The sequence below is a fragment of the Chinchilla lanigera genome, unplaced genomic scaffold, assembly GCF_000276665.1.
Source record: "Chinchilla lanigera isolate Chin_1 unplaced genomic scaffold, ChiLan1.0 scaffold00017, whole genome shotgun sequence".
NCBI lineage: Eukaryota > Metazoa > Chordata > Mammalia > Rodentia > Chinchillidae > Chinchilla > Chinchilla lanigera.
Window position 1 is genome coordinate 5,862,942 of NW_004955418.1, and position 24,760 is coordinate 5,887,701.

General features: G+C 36.2%; 1 protein-coding gene across 3 annotated transcripts in view; it reads right to left on the reverse strand.

Moving 5' to 3' along the window:
• Fer (fer (fps/fes related) tyrosine kinase) overlaps positions 1-24,760 on the reverse strand; it is a 368,631-nt gene that overhangs the window by 250,023 nt on the left and 93,848 nt on the right. For 2 of the 3 annotated variants that reach the window (XM_013513026.1, XM_005382177.1), the window contains 2 exons: positions 24,337-24,459; positions 20,097-20,286 (listed from right to left, as the gene is read on the reverse strand). In XM_013513026.1, coding sequence (XP_013368480.1) covers positions 20,097-20,286; positions 24,337-24,459 — 313 coding nt within the window. Of the gene's footprint in view, positions 1-19,817; positions 19,991-20,096; positions 20,287-24,336; positions 24,460-24,760 lie in introns of those variants that run through there. The other variant, XM_013513027.1, reaches the window with a different exon arrangement.

Consider the following 24,760-nt stretch of genomic DNA (forward strand, 5'->3'; position numbering starts at 1 on the left):
TGTGGTTTTTCTCCGGTACCGGGAACCGAACTCACGACCTTGCGCTTGCCAGGCAGGCTTGTTTTGTTTTGTTTTGTGGTTTTTCTCCGGTACCGGGAACCGAACTCACGACCTTGCGCTTGCCAGGCAGGCGCTTTTGCCGCTGAGCTAAACCCCCAGCCCTAGACAACTTTAATATCATTTAGATACTGCAACAGGCAGTTCCCTCCTTCAGATTATGCATAAAGATAATAATCATAATTGATATTATTATTAGTTCCCAGGGCTGCTATAAAAAAGTACCACAAATTGAGTGGCTCAAAAACTTATTTTCTCACAGCAATGGAGGCTAGAATTGTGAATTCAAAGTGTTAGCAAAGCCATGCTCTCTCCCAATCTCAAGCAAAGGGTATTTCCTCACCTCTTACAGGTTCTCAGAGCCCTGTCCTTACTTGGCCTATAGCAGCCTAACTCCAATCTCTGCCTCTACACCTGGCTGTTTCCCTATAAGTCTGTCTTTCTCTTACCTTCTTCTTATTTTTTTGGTACCGGAAACTGAACTCAGGACCTTGCACTTGCCAGGCAGGTGCAGTACCACTGAGCTATATCCTTCTTATCTTCTTATACGGACACAAGTCATACTGAATTACAGCTCACCTTAATAACCTCATATTAACTTGATTATATCCACATACTTATTTCCAAACAAGGTCACATTCACAGGAACCAAATATTACATCAAAGACATCTTTTTCTGAGTAGGGGGCACAACTCAAACCACAACACATGTTATTTTTTTTTTCATTTCTAGGGGTCAAATCCTGGACCCTGCATATGCTAGGCAACTACCACTAAGCTACACCTCCAGGCCCAGATGTGATCATTACATCCTGAGACACCTTGATCTTTACACCTTTGCAATTAAATAAACACCTATTTATTCCTACCCCTTACTTTCTGATCTTAAACCTATTCTTGGGCCATTTGAAACTTACCATGTACTGGTAGCTTTTAAAAAACTGTAAAAATCTTTTCTAAAACCTAAGCAGATTATTTTGTACAGCTGATCATCTTTAAATAAAGATACTCTAAAAATAATCAGTCAGGCATGATTTTTGTCTATTGAATATGTCCTCTTTCCGCTAGGAAATTCTTTTTATAAATATTCAGTGACTGTTTGTTATAAATTCTAAGAGCTTGCCCAATATTAAAAAAAATATTTATTTCCTCTGTTTCCTCTATGTAGCAAGCACTATTCAGGCAAAGAAAATAGTAATAAACATAATAAAAGTTCCTGTGTTCTTGGAGTTAGTTGAGGAGTAAGCAGGGATTATGGGAGAAAAAAATGTAATAAAAACAAACACACACATACATAACTAACAAATGCCACAATAAAATGAGTTAATACATGCAGAGATATACATATCAGTATATAATGCACAGAATTTCTTAGAACTAACCCAACACATAGTAAATGGTAGCCAACAAAATAGTTCTACTTGGAGTCCTAATAGTAGTGAGAGCAAAGATGCCAGAAGTGCTACATTAGGAAAGAAAAGTGCAAAGAAAGTAAATAATGAAGGTGGGGTCTGGAAGGTCACATGAGAGCTAATTCTAGCTAGAGTAGTCATGAGCGATCTCTCAACATAACATATTTTATCTGGAATGATGAAAAGAAGACAGTAAGAATGGGCAAAAGCATTAAAAATGGATGAAAGAGTCCCAGAGATAAGAAGAAACTTGATGTAATCAAAGAACAGAATGACTAAAGTATGAGTGATAAAGAAGAGTGGTACAAGATGGGGATGCTGATAGCTAGTTCGGGCTAGAGTAAGGAATATGAATTTTTTCTAGTGAAAAGCTGTGACAAAAATATAAATGAATGTTTAAATTTAAAAAAAAATTTAAAATAAAAGACACATTCCTATCAATCTCCCTTAATATCCTCCCCCTTTGTATTGAACACACTTATCCCACCATTCTTGCCTCTTCCTGAAGCACGTCAGGGAATCCACCTTCCTGAGTATCTTTACGAGATGTGATCAAAACTGCAGTGAATGCTGGGGCTGAGTGCCATCCAACAGAATGGCAGGTTTGTAAAACTACTGCAGTGTGTATGCACAGAGTCTGCCACTGCGCCACCTCTGGCCCTTCCCTGGACCACGAAAATTAAATGCTTTGAATTTGAATTGGTTCAAGGGATCAAAGCAGCCAAAACAACATAACTAAAGACACTCATGGAAGAACACTTTCAAAACTGCTTCAATAAGTGACAAGAATGATGGGATACTTGTGTTGGGGGATGGTACTTTGGGAGAAATTAATGGCAATGTGTCTTTTACTGTGACTATTTTAATTTAAATATTCACTGTACTTTTCAATGGTTCTTCCTATATAAGGATGGGGGGAGCAGGATAAATATGAGATCATTTACATATTGAGATCACTTTAATTGTGTAGAAAGTAAAATGTAGCAAGGGTAAGGGAGCAAGCACATAGCAGCTGCCCAAAGTAGCTCAGAGTACAATAAATGGTGGGCTTCACCGGATGACTACAATGCAGATGCTGACAAGAGGCCATTGGGATATATTTTGGAAGGAATACCAAGAAAACCTACTGTTGGGATAGCTACAAAACTTTAAAGGAATATTGAATGCAACGGGATGCCAGGATTTTGGCTTGAGCAACTGACTGAAGGTGACAGACAATGTCATTTAATAAGTAGATGTCTGTCTAAGCGGCAGATTTGAGGTTTGACAAGTTAAATTTAAGAATACCGATCCATTTCCTTTACTGTGTGAAATGATCCAATGGTAAGCTAATCTCACTAACAATGCTTTATTCATGTAAATGAACTGTCATACTTTACGTGTCAGTAGATATGACAAAGAATTTTAAACAAGTGTAAACATTATTTCTACATATTTAGAGCTATATTATAGGATGACATTATAAAAACAGAATATCACATATAAACTTCAAAATTGTATATATTTATTTTATTTTTAAAATATAAGGCAATAAAATACCTGAATTATAGAAATTTGGTTTTTCTAACACTGAGCTCCACCTGCTGGTAATTTCCTACCTTTAGGCATTAAGACTATTAAAAAGAACAAAATACGTTACAGTGGGATGTAGCCAGAAACATAAAACTATTGAAAAACTACATTTAGGAGACACGATAACATGTTCTTTATAGTTACCATTTATGGTGTTTAGCTGTGTGCTAGGCCTTGTGTTAAACATTACTGCAAACATTACCTAATTTCCAGAACAACTCTGTGAGGTTTACAGAACTTACCACTTCTTGTCAATAAAGAATTTTATCTCAGAGAGCTTATGTGACTTTCCCCATGGTTACATTTTCATAGCAAAAAATAGTTAAACTAAAGTCTCTCTGACTACAAGTTTGCTGGTTTAGCAACCAGGAGATACTGGTCAGATAAAAATGTAAACTTTAGTATCAGAAAATGTTGAATCTGAATCTGCTACTCTGATTCTGATCAAATTCCTTAATCTTCTCGTTTAGATATTCTTGCCTGAAATATAATGCCTTTGCAAGATTGACAGTAATAAATAAAATATCACACTCTATATCTAGCATTCTGTCCAGCACAAGAGAAACAGTAATTAAGGATTAACCCTTCCTTCTAATAATTTTTCTTAAATGACATAGTAGCAAAACCTAACATAAGAGGCTTTTGTACTTGCAAATGCTAATGAAGTATCTCTCAAAAATGATCTATTGTGAACTACAGAATTTTTAATTGCAACAGCTAACAAATTCACTTAGAAAAACCCTCTCTCTGTGGACATAATAAATTATAATTTATGCAGGTATGGGAACGTCACAATGAAACTCATTAATTTATGTAATTAATATGCATTAAAAATTATCTTAAAACCTTTCAAAATGAAAGATGTTTTATAGAATTGTAAACTTGTGAGCTTTTCAATTACTTATCTTTAAAATCTATACAGAAAGACTGGCTATACACAAAGCCAAAAAAAAAAAATCTACCAAGTAACATTAAGAATAACCAAGTAGTTGACAAGCATGGTGGCACACATCTGTAATCCCAGCACTTGGGAGGCTGAGGCAGGAGGGTCACTGTGAATTCAAGGTCAGCCTGGTCTAAATGATGAGTTCAAGGTCAGCCTGAACTACATAGTGAGACCCTGTCTCAACATCGCCCTCAAAAGAATAACCAAGTAGAAATAATGAGACATCAATAAGTAAAATACATCATGAAAATTTTAAGTGAAAGTTGAAGTTTAAGATTGGAAATTTCTGTTCAACCATCAAAAGTAGTATATTTAATCCTAATGGGGAAAAATTTGTATAGGTTTACGTAAGTTATATTTCCATGAACATAAAAATTATTTTAGTATAGAAAAAATATCCAATAATTTTCAAAGAAACTATAGATCTTCAAATTTTTTAAAGATTACATAATGAACTGAGTAGTAAATGTTCCTAATTGTACAGATACATCCTTAAACAAGTACAGGATATCTGCAATTGAGAACTATTCCTACAGAATACAGTTCTCCATCATATATTCAAACTTCAGGGCATGGTGGCGCACACCTATAATCCTAGCACTCAGGAGGCTGAGGCAGGAAGATTGTTGCGAGTTCAAGACTAGCCTGGCCTATAAAGTGAGCTCAAGGCCAGCCTGAACTGCATAGCGAGACCCTATCTCAGAATGAAAAAAAAAAAACTTCAACTAAGAGAAGTGATACTACAAAGAAAGATTTTAAAAACACACTCAGTCTATCCATTATTTTAAGTCTACACTATAATTTTGAATAAAATCAATTTATAGACAGCTACATTCTAAGGCCCAAAGAGACTTGATTTTGGTGTCATGGCCTCTATTTTCACCAAGAGATTCTCAATTCTGCAAGAGACATCCCTGTGAATATCCTTCTTGCATCAGCTACAGTGATACTGTCATGGGCATTGTCACACAAAGTCAATATTAAAGCCTCCAGTAATAAATTCAATTAGAGCCAAACACAATGCAGTGCATTGCAATGTTACATACTTTCTTTTACGACTATTATTACTTTATCTCCCTTTTCATCTTGGATTTTGGAAAATTTAAAGACAGAATAACAGCTCTAAAGTAGAAACTATACATACATGCTATGGTCTATCTAGTTTTTCCCTAGCTTTGTTTTTTTTTTGGTACCAGGAATCAAACTCATGACCTTGCACTTGCCAGGCAGGCTCTGTGCCACTGAGCTATATCCCCGACCCCTCCCTAGTCTTGATATTTTATTACAATTGATTTTTTTCCTGGTTTTAATTTCATATTTTGCTGAATTTTACTTTATTAGCTGTTTTATATACTCAAATGAATGAATGAGTGAACGAATATAAGCAAGTAAAGTAGGCAACATTAAACCATTACAAAAAGCCTTCCAGTGTAAGGATCACACATGCTCAGAGCTGTAACAGTCATCTACGAATGAGTTAAAACGAAAGCCTGATTACCTAGCATTGGTGTCATACTCCCTGTCGTATTCAGACACCAGACATGGTTGTTTTGCTGGGCTGCATTCCTTAGAAGTGATAAAGCGAAAGCTTTCACATTTCCAGCTAATCAGCTGATGGGATCTAAGGAAAATTAGAAGGATATAGGGACATTCCCTGGTGTTCTAATCCCAAATCAAATCATATAGCTGCTCAGCACATAGTCAAAGCTAACCTGGATTTAGAGAACTGCAAAAGAAGCAACATCTCCCTAAATCACCCAAGAAGCCTGTAAGGAATGATAAACAAAATTAGTCTTTCATAGCTCTATGGGGCCAAAAACAAAACAAATTTTTTTTTCCACAGTATAGGTGGGAGGGGCTGGGGATTTAGCTCAGCGGCACAGCGCCTGCCTGGCAAGCACAAGGTCGTGAGTTCAATTCCTGGTACCGGAAAACAAAAACAAAAACAAAAACAAAACAAAAAAAAAAACAAAAACACAGTATAGGTGGAAAAAAACCATTCTTGTTGCATTCTCAATCTACCAAATATCTTAAGTATTTGCACTCCATCACTGTAAAAGTATAGTGTATCTTTCAAAATAGAAAAAATTATGATTTAATTCCATAGCACAACTTCCAAAAGTGTAACGAGTAACAACTAAATTAAAATGGGGCCTCTAAATTGTATACTGTCATCAAATACTAGAAAGTACACATGAATTAATTTGTGAGTTAAGGTAAATAGTGAAAAATCACGATCATCGCATCTGTACAGCAGAACTATTGTTTTACATTTCTTTAGAGAAAAACCTCATGGACTGTCATTATTAACAAATGGGTTGGCAAAAAAAATTATACAATTTAACACAATTATACAAATGAAAGATGGCATAAAATACTACACAAGAAAATGCTACTTGATCAAAATATGGTAATTTTATTAGATTCAATGCAAGAATTAAATCCTTTGGAAACATGATCAAATATAATATGAAACTGATTGCAGCTACAAAAGTCTATGTAATTCTCAAAAGAAAGAAAAAAACTAGATCTCAGTAAGAATATTCATAACAATTTTTGAATTTTGTCTTATATCACCCAACCGTAAGTGAACATGACAGAATTATACAGCAATTTCTTTTTGTAATAATACACCTGCACTGGGGCCTAATAAATGGCAGATTCTATGAATGTATTATACATAATAAATTGGAAAAGATTACACATCACAATACATAGATATCTATAATATTTGAACACTGCTAACATTAGCTATGTCCAAATACCCAGACATAGTTAATAACAAACTGAAGGAACCAGATGTATAATTCACATCTGTACTCACCCATGGCACTCCTTACTCCCACAAATGCTACAATTCATTCATGATATTTCAGATTTCTGTTGGGGGGGGGTTGCTAAATTATTGTAGTAAATGTCAAAAATTTCCATTTCATTTTATCTTATTTAATACTTCCTAATGAAAACTTTCTAGAATCAAAAACTTCATTTGTTATTTATCAAATAATTCCATAGAAACAAATTTTCTTAAAATATTACAATTTGGCTTTTGATCTAAAATTTGAATCAGCCGGGCATGGTGGTGCATGCCTGTAATCCCACCACTCAGGAGGCTGAGGCAGGAGGATCATTGTGAATTCAAGGCCACCCTGGGCTACAAAGTGAGCTCAAGGCCAGCCTGAACTGCATAGCAAGAACCCTGTCTCAAAAAGACCAAAAAAAAAAGTAAAACTTGAATCAAACAGGACAATGGATTTTCCTATCAGTCCACAAAGTGTTATCATACATTAGATTTTCTTAAACTTGACAGCAAAAACTTGACATTTTCAAGGAAGCTTGTTTCAATAATTATTTTTAAAATTTAAAATAATTGTAAGTGAGAATGTCAATACAGTTGATGCCTCTTGCCTATAAATTCTTCCTGTGGGCAGTGTGGACAGTCCCAGTTTACAAAAGAAACAGGAAAGTTTTCAAGTCCACAGGCAGTAAAGATGGAAACGTGCAGAGCAGAAGGAGAGAGAAGAGGGAAGCAGGTCGCACTGCACCGCAGTACCCTCGCTCAGGCAAGGGCATGAGGAAGGAATAAGAAGTGTGCATTAGCCGGGCGGGCGTGGTGGCGCACACCTATAATCCCAGCACTCAGGAGGCTGAGGCAGGAGGATCGTTGCGAGTTCGAGGCCAGCCTGGGCTACAAAGTGAGCTCAAGGCCAGCCTGAACTGCATAGGGAGGCCCTGCCTCAAAGAGACCAAAAAAAAAAAAAAAAAGTGTGCATTACAGCGCATGCTCTTCTGTCCTCTTTCTTCCCTCATCCCTTTTTGCTTTCATTTCTACCTTCTTCCCATTCCTGTATTTTCTTTCCCTCTCATCTCCCTCATTTCTCACTATGGATCTTCCCCCCACTCCCGCTCGTTTCTCTTGCTGTCTTTCTTCTGTTACATATTCTTCATTCTCTCTTTCTTGATTATTCCTTCATGGCATAAGAGACAAAGGAGTGAGTAAAAAGCAAGAATTCCTTCCAAAACCAAACATTACTCAAAGCTACCCAATTTCTCCCCTAAAATGTCCATTGGAGAATAAGACCAATGTTCTGGCTCCATAAACATTGTGGCTTTTTTTTTGAGATAGTATTTCATTAAATTGCTCCAACTTGACATCCTCCTGCCTCAATCAGCCAGGACTATAAGTGTGAACCACAGCACTGGCCTAATTTTTACAAAATAAATAAACAAAGGAACAAGAGCCACTTAACTACCAGATGATTTGGAAAGACTACACGTCTGGTGACACAACTAAATTTCTCAAAAGATAACTAGTTTTCCCTTACCATCTACGTCCAGGCTGGGGATATAGCTCATGGCACAGTGTCTGCTTGGCAAGCATAAGGTCCTGAGTTCTACTCCTGTACCAAAAAAAAAAAACAAAACCACACACATCTCCATCTTGCTTAACTCCACCTGACCTTTTGCCTCTACTATTCCTGCTTTTAGCCCTTTGGTCACTAACTTTAGAATCTAAATGCCTATCATAACCCATATCCTACTTCACCTCAACTACCCACCAAGCGACACACCTACGCATGTCCTCCTTGCCCTGGCTAAGGCCTTTTGCTGCCACCTGTAACCCCATCATCCCCAGCTACACTACTGAGAAGGAAGCTGTCACTTCCAAAACTAGAAGAGCATGTCCTTAGCCTTCTCCTCTATTCTAATTGTGCATTTCTCTGTATGCGTCTGTCAAATTAAGTTACTTTTAAAAGAGGAAATCCAGGCTAACACGAAATCATGAAATGTGTTAAATTCATCCTCAACAATCTCTCACTTTCTTCTCCAACACCACATCCCTCACCACCCTGTCTGTCAGATCACGACTGCTATGTAAGGCGTCTTTTCACATGTCGGCACCATCAACGCAGTGTCATCCCCACCCTTTTCCACCCCTCAAGCATCTGACTTGAGATACCTTAATCCCTAATGATGCTGAGTGCACTGTATCTGCAAGAGGCATTCAGAATTTAATAGGACTCTAAGACAAAACCCTTTAGCCACTAGTCCTCAAACTTCTTGAACTTCAAAAGATCCGAAGATACAGCACATTCTCATCAAATATACTAAGATAATGTTTCATAAGGACTTGTTAATAAAAGAGAAAGGAGAAGAGAGGTACAAGGCCCATGGGAAAAATATGAAGAAGGGAATGGGTAACAAAAAAAAGTCTGGCAGTGACATTTAGAAAGCTGCCATTGCCATCTAAGTAATTCAGAAAAGACAGTAATATACTGTACTTTCAAAATCACTACACAAATGTAATACAATCCCAATCAAGTACCAATAGCATTCCTCACAGAATTAGAGAATGCAATCTTAAAATTCATATGGAACCAGAAGAGACCTAGAATAGCAAGAGCAATCCTAGGTAACAAGAGCATGGCACAGCGTATCACAATCCTGGACTTGAACTTGTAGTATAATGCTGTGATGATAAAAACAGCACAGTATTGGCAAATTAAAAAAAAAAAAAAAGATTTGTAGATCAATCAAACAGAATAGAAGATGTACAAAGAACTCCAGGCCCACTCAGTGATCTTACCCTAATAAAAAGACCAAATCCTTTTGCTGAAGGAAAGATAGCCTCTTTAACAAAGGGTGCTGGAAAAACTGGCTCTCCACATGCCTGAAATTGAACCTAGACCCAGATCTCTCACTACACTAAAATCAAAACGGACCACATATCTGAATATTAAAACAGAAACCATATGCTGAAAAATAGGACAGGTAAAACTTTTGAAAACATAGGCATAAGTGAAGACTTTTTGAACAGAACATCAGTTGCACAACAAATAATACCAAGAAACCACAAATGGGATCACATCAAATTGAAAAGTTTCTTCTGCACAGCAAAGGAAACCACCAAAAACGTGAAGCAACAATCTACAGAATGCAAAAGCAAAACTTGTTTTCCAGCTACTCCTTGAAGGACTAATATCTAGAATCTATAAAGAATTCAAAAAAATTAAAGACCTAATTAAAAAATGGGCACCTGAAATAAACAGACATTTCTCAGATGAAGAAGCTTAAATGAACAATAAATACATGAATAAATGTTCAATATCACTGGCCAGTCAAGAAGTGCAAATTTTTCAGCACTGAGATTCATACCATATTTCTTACAAATGTATACTTGTTCTTAAACTGAACTAATACAATCCACCCAAGAACTGCCCCAAAATGTTTCCGCTCAGTCTCTACTCTTCTTCATAGCTTCCCCGCTTCTTTCACAGAGATACACCTGCGGTTATGACCAGCACCCACCGTATGGTCGCCATCCATGGTAAGGCCCTTTAGGAGGTCATTTAAAGAAATGTGGCACTGAATAAAAGTCATAAGAAACCACTGTAATCATTCTTTTGAGCCTTAGTACAACAGAATATGCTCTCATTTGAAATTTTAAAAATGACTTATTTTGGCCAGAGTGGAGAAAAGATTGGAAGGAAGCCACTGTGGACAGTAATGGAAAAGTTAACAGTTCATTATATTCCAATTGCATTTCTTAATCATTATTTTCATTACTAATAGGGCAGAAATTTTTTATGTTATTACCAAAGTTTCTACTTACTGTCTTATGAACTTCTTGTTCCTAGTCTTCGTCCACTTTTAATTAGCACATTACATTTTTATAAAGCAGTTTGGATGATGCCCTTGGCCAACATTAATTGTTTATTACATTTACAACACACGTTATTCCTTTTTTACTCTTCATTGTTATGTAGTTTATTTTCTGACAGAAAAATTTTCATATTTTTTCAGGTAGTTAGTAGCTTTATTTTCTTATATTTGCACATTTAGTATATATGGAGTTTATTCTTTTTGTACCATGAACTTACAGTTTAAATTAATATTCATCCAACATACAGAATAATGTTTTGATTTTCTTAAAATATCCTTATACTAAGATCCTATATACAAAGAAGCTTCTTCATGCTACATATTCTCCACTACTCTGGCAAATGATCTTGTTCCTACATTATGCTGCTTTAAGTACTGCAATCTTCCACCTACTGAAATGTTATTTTTTCAATTTTCCATAATTTCAAATTTCAAGGAAAAATTTTATTTTACAAATGAAAAAATAATCATTGAATATAATAGCATTTAAGAATTTTTCATTCAAATTGCACTGTAAAAGAACACTAGCATTAAAATGTGAGTATAAATGTTCTTTTTATAAAAATTGTTTCATATGAGATTTTAAATATAAACTTTAATGAATGTATGAGAAGGGAAAGAAACTTCTAGTAACTGAAATGACACCACTACAATCATTCTATAAAAATTACCTGGGTCAGTAAGAGTTAGTATCAAATTCCTCACAGTGCTCCATTGACTACGTGACCCAAGTGTACCTACATCGCTGACCCTGTCTCCACCACTCTCTCTATTCCAGTCACACCTGTTTCCATGCGGCTTCTCTATCGCAAGCAGGTTCCCACCTCTGACCTTCTGGACTGTTTTTCAGACTCCCTGGAACTGTCTCACCTCAGGCAGTCTGGTCCTTTGTTCTCCTAGTTTTTTCAGATCTCTGTACAAATCCCTTATAAGGGAAAACTCTCTTGACCTTTCCTTATAGAAAAACATCTCTCAGCACTCCTTTATCCTAATATTACTGTGTTTTTTTCCCCAAAGAACTTACCTCTACCTGACACATTATAAGCTTAATTGCTTATCAACTGTCTACTCCAATTAAACTAAAAGGCCTATGATAACAGAAAAAAAATTAACTCTATTTTGTTCTCTACTGTCCACCAGAACCTAAAATTGTACCTTACACCTAACCAATACTCAATAAATATTTATTGAATGAATACATGAAAAAAGGAGTACTGATATATGCACAAGGATCAAGTGACGCCTAAGATCAAGGCACACAACACATTGTATGCTATATGATTTCTGTATATAGAAGGCATATAATTTACTATCATGCTTTTATTTGCATACAATGTTTCTGCAAGTTACTTCAGAGGGAGAGAGACCGGGGACTAAGGAAGAAACACTCAGACCCGTGTACAGGTGCATCAGATTGAAAGAAGTTAGTTGAGATTTTGCCTTTATCAACAGGAAATACATAAGATAGTGCTGCATTAAAACCTATAATTCACACTGAGGAATTCAATTATTACATACTAATTAATTTATGTGTGAACTAAGATACACTATTTTAAAAAACTGAAATAGAAGCTTTCAGTATTCCATAATATGTAAAATATGTTTACATACATTATCTCATTTCAGTGTCACAGAAGTCCAGGAAGACAAACAAGGTAGATACTCATTTCTTTTTTCTCTGAAAAGGTACACTCAGGAATCTCACTCGACTTACACAGCAAGGACAAAATTCAGCTCAGCGCTCTGACTCTCAGTCCGATACTTTCCTCAATGTACTATTATTTGGTGAGTTAAGACTTACAATTAACATTTATGTGAACTATTGAAAGAAAAACCATACTTCATAATAAACACAGATGAAACTCTAACAACACTGTCAATGTGATGCCTTGATTAATTTCAGTCCTTCTCACTGTTCTTGAAATAGCAGACATCAATGTAAAATGGATTACTAAGTCATAATAGGCTATTTTTGATGAATCAGATATTTTGTTGAAAATGCAACAAAACAGGCTTTTTATTGTTTTTGTTGCTCAATAAGTTATACAAATATATGCTGCATGATAGTCTAGGCAAAGAGGCTTTAACACAATGCACAATTTCAAAACATCATAGTTCCCACTTGAGCAGCACACACACCAAAACCAGAAACACCATAAAAGGCAGTCACAGAATCCATACACATACTATTAAATAGGAATCTATTGTATGGCCCCAACAATTCTAGATATATCTGACATATAAGAGGGATTCTTTCAATGAAAATTATTATAATATATTGGGTCCCAAAGCACATGCTGTTATAAAGTAAAATAATTGGATTATTCTGGAGTGAAAAGGAAGTTCAATTCCTGAATTCAATATATATTGAATAAAAACATATTGTGTTTGTACAATTAAGATAGCAGAAGAAGCAAGCTATATATATACATATATAATATATATAAAATTATATATACACACACATATACCTATGTACACACATGGAAACTCAGTACGGCCGTTTACTCAGGGATTAGAAAATTCTGGTATTCACATCACATCATTCCAAGGGAAGCCAACAGTGTTTACTCTCTTAACTTGCCTCAAAAGGCAAGAGCTAGAACTGAAGTATCATATAAAATAATCGCTGGGTTTATAGAGCATTTAAGCAGCTCAAAATACCTTCAGAGTTATCATCACATTTAATCTGTCACTATGCCAATCCTACAAGAAAAGATTTATCTTCTAAGTCAGCACTTCCCACAGTCTACCCATTAAGCTGTGGTCATTCAGAAGGGCTCTGAAATGCGGGTAAGACAGTATTTTTGGAGACTGCATCCTGTAGGCCAGTTCTCTTGAGCATCTGATATTAAAGGCTTAAAATTCCTAAACTATTACAGTTTCTTCTAGTTTAACCCAACATACTCCAAATTCTCACAGCTCTTTGAAACATTTCATAACTTCCCACAAACCAGTAGAACCTACATACAGAGAAAACTGTCTACTTTAAGACATCAAGTCAATATGACAAAACTCCTAAGTCAACACTCCTGTCGGCCAGGAGAATATCACTAGCACAGTCAGAAATGCCTTCTATGAATTTATGAGAGAACTGGGCACAGGAGCACTCACCTATAATCCCAGCACTCTGGGAGGCTAAGGCAGGATCAACTTAGCAACTTCACAATACCCTGTCTCAAAATAGAAATTAAAGAAAGAGCTGAGGATGTAGCTTAGTATAAAGGCCCAGAGTTCAATCTCCAGTACCAAAACCAAAACAGAACAAAACATCACCTTTTTTTTGGGTTTTCGAGACAGAGTCTTGCCATGTAGTTCAGGCAGGACTCAAACTCATGGCAATCCTCTTGCCTCCGCCACCCAAGTACTGGGATTACAGGCATGCACTACACCTGGCTGACCTTTAGAAATTTTAATGGTCTCAAATGCATTAAAGAGGGATTATTTTAATGGTCTCAAAATTGACATATAAGAGGGATTCTTTCCCTCATTAAATTATTTTAATGGTCTCAAAATGCATTTGCATTTTCTCCAAATGCATTAAAGAGACATATTGTTATCATTCACTTCTTCTTCTTTAATAAAGTACTGACAAAGTTGAAATGAATTTAGATTCCTCTAGCAGTACAGAAGCATCATACTGAAAAGAAAGAATTTTTAATGTTTTCTTGTGTTACAAATACTCTCAAATGAACCAAAAAAAAATTTTTTTTTGTACTGGGAATCAAACCCAGGACCTTGTGCTTGCCAGGCAGGCACTGTGCCACTGAGCTATATCCCTGGCCCCAAATTATTTTAAAATAATTTTAAGATTTATAAAATTTCAAGTTTTTATTGTTGTGGAAGACATGAAGTGATTATCAGTCATTCTATACCTTTACAGGTGTGTCATTAAATGTTTCACTTTATTATTGATCCTGCTAATCAAGTCAGTGATGAAAAGAAATAGTAGTGAATTCAAAAATCATAAGATTCAGTTATCTGTTATTATGCTATGATCAAATGATTTAACAACATGTCTTCCAAGAGCAATTTTTTTCTTAAATTCTAACCAACACCTAGAAAATAAACATTGGCATTCAGAGTTTTACACTTAAATGTTTAAAATTTGTCTTTTGACCACTCTGGGTCTCCTGTGAACTGATCCTTCCACTCCCCTCTTAATGTTTTTTCTTGACACAGCTGAAGCTCTCCAGTCAGTCATTACAATCACTGTCTTACCTGAACTTTTGCTCCCTGCCCCTCTGACTTGACTTATCGAGCACATACAGCAGAACCACGGCTTAAAACACATGCAGTGTGGTCAGAAGGTGAATTCTGCCTCCTCTAGGCAGCCTCCTTTCTAACCCGACAATATGGCTCAACAAACCTGGCAGAAAACTACAACCTTGCTGACTAGTCCTGCCTAAGATCTGTGATTCCAATAATGTGTAGCCCACCTTACAGTCTTGGTTACCTAGTACACAACCACAACCGTGACGTTACTCAGCAATCACACATTGTCCTGGTCTAGTCATTCTCCCATTCCTAGATGATTTCAGTCCTCCCCCTCTTCTTCAAACATCTAACACCTCTTCATGCACCTCCACTCTCAGCCAACGACCTTGACTTCTACTTCACTGAGAACAAAGAAATCGAAGGAAAACGTTCCAGTATCCCTGTTAGCAGCATAAACACCCACTACCAAGAACTACCGCCTTGACTGTCAATGATTATGCCAATATTAAACCCAGTCCACTGAGTATTATATTCCACCATCTCTCACCTACTTAAGGAATTTATTCTGGGAACTGTTCCCCTTTCTCCCCCAAAATGATTAATTTTTGCCTTACTACTACATTCAACATTCAGGTATAACAAAATTCCTCTTTTTTAAATACTTAACATTCCCAAACTTACTGCCCTATTTTTCGAACACTTTTGCACAAAGGTCCTTAAAAATTTTGTCTTTGCTTACTATATACAATTCTTCTCTTTTCCTTCTCTTGGCCCAGCTGAAACAGGGCTTTATCTTCATATTCTATTGAATCTCAACAATGACTTCCATGTTGCTAACTCCAGTGTTCAATTGCCTTATAACATCCATTAACAACATTTCGCATGATTATTTCCTCTGCTTGAAAGACTTTCCACACACGGCTTCAAGATCAGCTGACTGTCTTGATTTTCTTCTCCACTACGTTTTCCTTCATCTCTTCTAATATTTCCCCTTATCTAGACATCATAATTGAAGTGCCTCAAACTTCAGGCCATGTTTCTCTTCTCCTCTCCAGCCTCTCTCTCTAGGTCACCTTGTAGTCAAACACCATCTGTACCTTGTACAACTTTAAATACCATCTGATACCTATGACTCTTAGCTTCATATCCGTGGTCCAAATTATGTTCCTGGCCTCAAGAGCCAAATAGCCAAATTTCTACTGCCTTACCTTTTAGGAAAGATTAACTGAAGTCTTTATCTTCCTTATTAAAACTGCTTCAGCTATATTCTTTCTATTTCACTCAAAACTAATTCCATTTCTCTAACACACTGGCTACAAACCTTAAAGTCATGTAGGACTCCTCTCATGTTCTACCATAGAGGAAATATCATTGGCTCACTCTTCAAAATACATCCAGAAGTTAAACACTTTTGAACCTACTTAGCGTTACCATCCTTGCTCGAATCATTATCTTCTATTATGTTATTCTAATAGTCTTATTCCTCCATCCTTGCTCCCCTTAAATATATTATTCTCAACACACTTGCTATCATGGTCCATTGAAATCCAAAGTCATATGATGTTTACACATGTGGGTCCGATTTATTTCACTTATGAGTATGGTCTCTAGTTGCATCCATTTACCTATAAAAGGCTCGAGTTTATCTTTATAGCTGAGTAATACTCTATTGTATAAAAATACCACATCTTTTTTATCCATTCCTCAGTGGACGGGCATTTGAGTTGTTTCCAAGATTTAGCTATGGTAAATTGCACCACTATAAACATGGGTGAATGTGTATCATTGTGGTATGATGTTTTCACTTCTTCTGAAAAAATAGCCAGATGGCGAATAGCTGGGTTGAACAGGACTTCTAACCCTAGTTTACTGAGGAATCTCCAGATTGATCTCCACAGCGGCTGCACCAGTCTACACGCCCACCAGCAGTGGAGAAGGGTTCCTTGTTCCCCTCAGCCTCACTAGCATTTGTTATTGCTTGATTTCTTGATGATATCCATTCTTTCTGGGGTGAGATGAAATCTCAGTGTTGTTTTAATTTGCATTTTTTGAATGACTAATGATACTGAACATTTTTTCATATATTTATTTGCCACTTGTATTTCTTCATCTGAGAAGTGTGTATTCATCTCAGACGCTCATTTCTGGATTGGGTCTCCAAATTAAAATAAAAACAAAGTCATAGCATGTTATTCCTCTAACAATCCAAAGTAGTAACACCCTATTTCAGAGAAAAGACACAATCTATAATTGTGGTCCACAAGGCCTCAAGATCTATTATTTCTTGTCTCACCACATTTCCTACACTCCCCTCTCCCTCTCCCTCCACTCACTCCTCCTTGCTGTAATGGCACAGTCTGAACATGTCCTACAATTCTTTGCAGCAGATGTACCCTGTGACTGGAATGCTCTATCTCCAGACATCAAAGTGGTAGAGTAGCAACCTGCTTTAAGTCTTTGTTCAGATGTCACCTTCTGAATGCTGTCTATCCTACTTTCTTTGTAAGGGTAAAATATCACTGTGGGTATCGATTTGAGGGATGCCCTATCTGATTTATAAAACACAAACTTACTGCTTTAAACAATATATAGTAATTCTTTATAAAATTGCCAAATTTAACAAAGACTTATTAAATTTTAATTTTTCATTCAAGATTTACTAAGGGCATTGTTTCCACTAACAAATAAAATGTATTTGTAATACCTATTTCAGTTATTTAAAATAAACTGGATAAAATTAAAACTGTAATACCACTTAGTAAAAATTAACAAGGTATTTATCACTTCTTATAAAAGAAGAGCTTGAAGGTCTCAAAAAGGTAGTTTATTCTTTTAAGCTGTATTACACATTATATCTGAAATAGTTTATTCAGTTCATGTGGTGATTGTCTTGGTTACTTTTCTCTCGTTGCTGAAACAAAATACCCAACGCCCAAAATGAAGGAAGGAAAGGTTTATTTAGCTTACAGTTTGTGGAGGTTTCAGTCCATACTTGGCTGGCACACAGAAAGAAGCAAAGCAACAAGAGCAAGGGGGGAATGGCAGCTGAACAGCAAAGCAGCCAGAGCAAAAGGGAGGAATGGCGGCAAGCAGCTTCTTTCCCTGCCTTACATTGTAAACAGGCTACCCCCACCTAAGGGGCGTGTAGCTCTCACATAATCTCCATGCCCTCCTCTTCCACAGGCTCAGGATGTATACAAAGTAAGCACCCTGGCTTCCTGCTGAGTCACTTAGCCAAACCTCTAGACTTCCCAAGTTGACACAATGTATCAACCATAACAGTGATCAAAGCCTTTACTCAATGATTATGAAAGATTAAACTCAACATGATCACAAATTCTTAATAAGAATTAAGTATTGGGATGTAAACATTAGGAACAGCAACCCCACAAAAAAAGGAAGGGGATCAAGACGTGGATGGAGGTGGGAAGGCGGGTAGGGAATGGGGATGAGGATAGGAATTAAGATGTGGTATGGGCATATACTCACTCCACACAAGAAATGTGAACACACTGCAAACATGTACTAATAAAGAAAATGAACTGAAAAAGAAAACTTTGAAAGCCAGGTTTTTAAATCACCATTATCAAGTAGGAAGAGCTATTATCTACCAACCTGGTAACTATCTTTTATTGTCATGATACTGTCCATAGGGGTTATCTGCATATAAAATCAAATTACCCAGTATGAACCAATCTGCCATTAAAACAAGTCATTAACTAACTAACCAATTCTACACCCACCTGGAAACATAGGAATGTTTTATAAAGCACCATGAGAAAACAAAAGGTTTGAGGTTTTCAAAAGCAAAGTAGAAAAAGAAAACCTGATGCTCCTACAAAAGAATGCATATGCCGGACAGCAAGAATTATAAAATACCAGGTGGTGGCACACTCCAATATCCTGACTAATCAGGGAGCTGAGGCAGGAGGATTGCAAATTCAAGGCCAGTGCAGGGAACTTAGTGAGACCCTGTCTCAAAATTTAAAAATAAAAAGGGTGGTGATGTAGCTCAGTGGTATAGCAGCCCTGGATTCGATCCCCAGTATCATCAAAATTTTTTTAAAAAGCATAAAGCAAGAAGGAAAATCTAACAAAGTCCTTGATATATTTTACATTCACTAAGATCCTTAGAGGAGAACTGGACAGCAAGGAATTGCAGTTCATAAATTGATGTGTTAATTGATGACAAAAATGGGCCATAACCATAGTATTTAATATTTCATAGCCATTTTCACATTCACTGTGGTTTCATATATAGCACAGCCTTTTTTTTCCCATGGAGACATCTGCAGCTATTTAACAATCAAATTATACCACTTAGAATTACATTAACTAAAAATTATTAAAATATCAACTGTGAGTTCATTAACTAATATTTCTATCTACAGAATATACACCCAGCAAACCACAGCGAATAGCTCAGACCTTCTCCATTACAGCCTTATTGACATTTGGGATTTGATAATCTTTCACTGGGCATGTGATGGAGGAGCTGTTCAGTGCACTGGACAATGCTGAGCAGACTCCGGAGACCTACGCACCCACCAGCTGTAACTGGAGACATTGCCAACTGTCTCCTGTTGGGTTGGGCAAAATCGCTCCTTAATGAGAACCATCCACAGACAAAGAGAGGGAGATGGAAGGAAGGGCAGGAAGGAGGAAGGGAGAAAGATAGGGAGAAAAGGAGGAAGGCAAGGAGGAAAGAAGGACTTACACTACACATTCTTAAAGAGCTAATAAACCTATATAAATTAAATTTTGAGTTGGTGATTTCTAATGGATCTTATGTATAGGCAAAATATCTTTTAAAAAATAAATCAATATTTTGTATGGTGAAAACAGTAACACGCCATCAATCTAAGGTAAGATTCTATTGTTCTTAAAATGAACAAAAATTAAATAGCTTTCTCCTTATGTCTTATTTCTATCTTAAGAATAACACCCTACCTTCCTGCTGTTTCCCAGGAATAAAAACAACTGCAGTCTTTCTTTTCAGTTTTGAAGGCAAGAGAAGAGCTTTTTTTCCTCTGACTCTACAGGTGGTTCCTTAAAGTGCTCTCCAGGTGACCTGAGGTGACTGACAAGTCTATTCTGCATTTACAAACAAGTTTAATAGGACCTGCATTTAACAAGAGTGATAATTTGTTATAGCAAACCAGAATTAATTCACTAATAACCTAGACACTACTCTGTCAAGCTTCTCATCGGATTACTCTTTAGCTTACCATAGACGTAACTGATCGTGCATCTTCTTCATAATTTACTACTGGAGGTGGCTCTTTCCCATCATTTTCTTGCACTTTTTGCTCTAATAATTCTTTTTGTGCTGCAAACTTTGCCTCAGTGCATCTCAGCTGCTGGACAGATTGTTTCAACTCTTCAAGAGTCTGTTTTTGGCTGAGCAGAAGCACAATACTACAAGAGAATAAATCAAATATAAATTATTTCAACTTAAGAAGTAAAGATATTAATGGACCTTATATATTTGTGGATTATGCTTTTGTTTCCTTTAATTTTCCTCTTCTAGGAATCTTTCAGAATAATAATATGAAAATAAATATATTTTAAGTGATCACAATAGTTATTAAACATTGGCATTAGGAAAAGGAAAGAAAGTGTCTGGAAGCAGAAACCAAATTCAAGGTACTTTCAAAGATATGATGATCTATTACACACATTTTCTTTTACAACTAAGTCATCTAACTCACATAGTAGAGAGACTCAGGACCACATGTGCAACTAAAATGAATGAAAATGACTAAATGAGAATCTTAGATTTATTTCAGATCTCAACGGTAATAAATGAAGGGTCAGATTTTTGCCTAGGGTAAAATAAATCAAGGTGAGAACCCAGGCGCCAAGCTGTGTGTAGGTCTGAGGCATGCATGTTCCGAGTCAGGGAGGCATGTGTGTTTGTTATGACAAAGACGGAAAGCTGAGCGTCACTGAGGGAATGCCACTGTGGGAATCCAAACATATCCCCAATATTAGTAACATAAAAATAGTGTATTTCCCCGTCTCTCCCATACAAAACTACCACTTGAAGACTGCCCTCAATGAGAATTTCAAACCAATTTACACACATGAAGGCCACAGAAAACATATCGGTAGTGGGAATGCCCCCAGAAATAGTCTATAGCTATAACATTAATATCTTAAAAGAACGGTGCCAGATACTACTGAAAGTAAGTTATTAATATGCAAAGGACCATAGATTAGGAAGCTTTAGAATCAGAAAACACAGTAAAAACATGTTACCTTCTGAAACTAAAACTTAAAAAGGCCAAAACAAAAATGGAATAATTACTCGTAGGCACTAAGAGATTTATTTAAAAATAAGCTGTGGACTGATGTCTTAAGAACTAAATTCCAATCTAATTAAGCAGGGTGCAACCTCAGTAACTACTACCATATCTCCCTGAAAACAAGACCTAGCTGGAAGATAAGCCCAGGCATGATTTTTCAGGATGCACCTAATATAAGCCTTATCCCAAAAATAAGCCCCAGTTAACAGTCCACCAGATGGACATATTTAGCATATGGAGGGCAACACATGACAGACACACTGAATGATAAAGTAATAATATTAATTTCTAATTAAATATAAATACTATTAATGATATTACTCAAAACAAATGACAATACATAATTAAATATTTATATATACCCAAGAGGCACCTTTGGAGGAGCAGTAAATGCCTATGTAAACAGATAAACTCCAGACTTACTGTTGAATGACCAGAGTGCAGACACAATGCATAAATAATGTATACACTTGATAATGAACACACATGGCTGTGTCTAGTATGAATCTTTGTAATTCAATACATTGTGTTGTATGAATGTATTTAAGGTACTCATGTGAAATAAACACTTTCTTAATTTTGATGCCTGCAGTTTTCCATCACTTTTGCCAGTGTCCTAAGACTTTATGTAAGGCTGAATTTTAAAATGTAAGACTAATTAATCTGGTGAAGGAATTTTCAAGGCAGCTAAACATTCAGAGCTGTTACTTTTTGCTCACTGCTGGGACAAAATACCTGACGCCCAGAATTAAGGATGGAAAGTTTCGTGCTATGATTCCAATACAATATTTCAATGAACTGAATGATTATGTGCTGCCAAAATTTCTAAATTGAAATCATAATCCCCATAACGGTAACTAGAGGTGGGGGTTTTGGGTGATAACTAAGTCATGAGGGTGGCCTCCTTATAAACAGGATTAGTGCCCTTAAAAAAGATTCAAGATAACTCTCCCACCCATATTCTGGGATGTGAAGATGCAATGAGAGGCAGCAGTCTGCACCCCGGAAAGGGCTCTTAAAGAACACACCCAAGTTGGCATCCTGATCTTGGGACTCCAGCCTCCATAACAAAGTAAAATTGGGAAGTAAATTCTGTTTCTGGGTGTTATAAACCACCCAGTCTAGGGTAGTTTTTTTATAGCAGCCCAAACTGACTGTGACAGAAATTTAATAACAAACAGTAAAAAGAACTATATTATAAACAAGAGAAGTAGGACTCCTAATACTCTAAGTGGTTTAACAGGATAGATGGAGTTGTCATTCCCTGAAATAACTAATACTAATGAGATAAATAGGTGAGGCTGGATTAGACTGTACAGAGAGATTTTTATTTCATGGGGAACATGGGGTACTTCTAAAGCATCCAAAGAGACATTTAAAGTAGGGAAGAAATATGAGAGTAGCAAAGGTGGGTCATCATTGGCATATCACCTAGGGAAAGACTTCAGGAAAAAGAGTTACACAGCCTTGGGCATGCCTTCAGTAACTCCAACATGGACTGGCTGAGTGGAAGAGATCTGAGTTTGCACAGGGAGAGACTGAAATGAGTAACTGACATCCTGAGTTCCAATGGTCAAGAAAAAAGAAGGAACATGACGTCAGTAAAGTCAGATACTCTTAGAGTTCAAGTAAGATAGTAGCTAAATTTAAATACCGACGTAAGACATTAGCAATCTCAGAGATACCTATTTCTACAGGGCAAAGGCAGAAAGAGAGGGAGACAGAGAAGGAGAGAGGGAGAGGCTGACTGGGAAGTGAAATGAGTGAGCACAATTACCCAGAACAAATTTAAGAGAACAGAAGCTAAACATAGCAGTTGGGGTCGGGAGGAATTGAAGATCAATAAAGGGCAAAAGATTTTTATGATCTGAAGAGAAATCAGAGTATGGAGATCAATAAAGTGTTTGGGGGGGGTTAATGGTATAGTTCAGTGTAGAACACTAGCCAAGCATGCAGGAGGCTCTGAGTTAGAGTCATAGCACTACAAAAGTAAATTAATTAAATAAAGGGGAGGAGATATTGGGGAAGTGCAGAGAGGTGGAGATCGTTAATTTTTGTCTTGTTTTTGGACTCTAGACAAGTATATTTAAAAATGAGTCCAAAGACCCAGTTGAGAAGAAAAAGCAAACATAATATATATAAATAATATAAAATTCCTGGGAAGTAAGGGATAATAGGATATCAAAAACAAAATCACAAGGAATAAATGAAATGGACTTAGAACAAGCAACATCTATTGAAATAAGGAAAAAGAATAGGTCCTAACATGGGTGGGTTTAGACAACTAGTTCCCAAAAATAAGGCAATTGTCAACTAATGGTTCAAATTTTTTCTGCAGTGTACAAATCCATCTAGTGATTGCAATAAAGAAAATACAGTAAATGGATAAGAAATTCGACAGAAGTGAACAATATTTGAAAACCTGTGCAGAAAGTAAGAGCAAGTATAGATCAAGAGAAATCCATTATAAATCCTCTGAGGACACTGATAAATCAGACAAGGTCTGTGAGCGTGATAGCAAGAAATGTAGATGGGCCACTCCGGATTAGAGAAACCACACAACAGCACTGCTATAGAATCAAGCTCTTACCAGTCAGATCAGCGAATTGAAATTTTAGGTGAAAACTTCTATTTTGAAGCAGTAAAAAAGATGTCATTAGTAAAACACAAGAATTTAATAAGACAAAGTAAAAGGACCCAGCGAGATCAGTCAGACACACAACAGAAAGAAAAAAATATCAACACAGGATATCTCAGAGACTTTTATAGGTAAAGCAGATTACTATTGGCTAATATGTTTGTTCCCTTCTAACACAGTAAAACTAATTTCTAACATAATATTAGTTTATACTTTTTAAGCTAAGAAATTTACAGTGTTTCTGATAAAAATGGATGTGGGAAAATAAAGACAGCTTTTAACAAAAGATTCTTCAGAAAATATTTCAAACTGTTTTAAACGTTGAGACATAAAATCAGTATACTATATTTTTAAAAAGTCATTTTCATAGAGTCCTAGAAAATAACTGAACTACACAAAGTTTTAAACTTAAAAATTTCCATTTCCAGAAATGTTATGCCTATAATATCATGTAACTGACATATTTCTGTAAAACTGCATCAATTAAACTTTCCACCTTCAATTTTTTTTTTCTTTACTCACTCAGACTTATTTATACAGGACTTAGAAGATTCTTCGATTTTCTTCTCTAGCTCCAGGACAGCCTCCTCTTTATTTAAAAGCATCTGCTGTGTTTGCATAAGTTCTTCTGCTAAATTTTTCAACCTATAATGAACAATTTCAACATTATCAATCAACACATTAATTATGTTGACTTTACACATATTTTTAAAAAACCATTCACACATCTAAGCTTATAATATCCAAAACAATAGATACATGTAATTTAATTTAAATTGAAATTTCAGTTCCTTGGTTCAATAGCCATGTCTCAAGTGCTACACAAAAACAGGCAGCTGCTTTATCAGTAGGCACAGAAAAGAACATTTCAATATTCACAGTACTCTTGGGCAGTGTTGGTCTAGAATCTTATTTCTTCAAATAGAGAAAGACAAATGGAAACAAA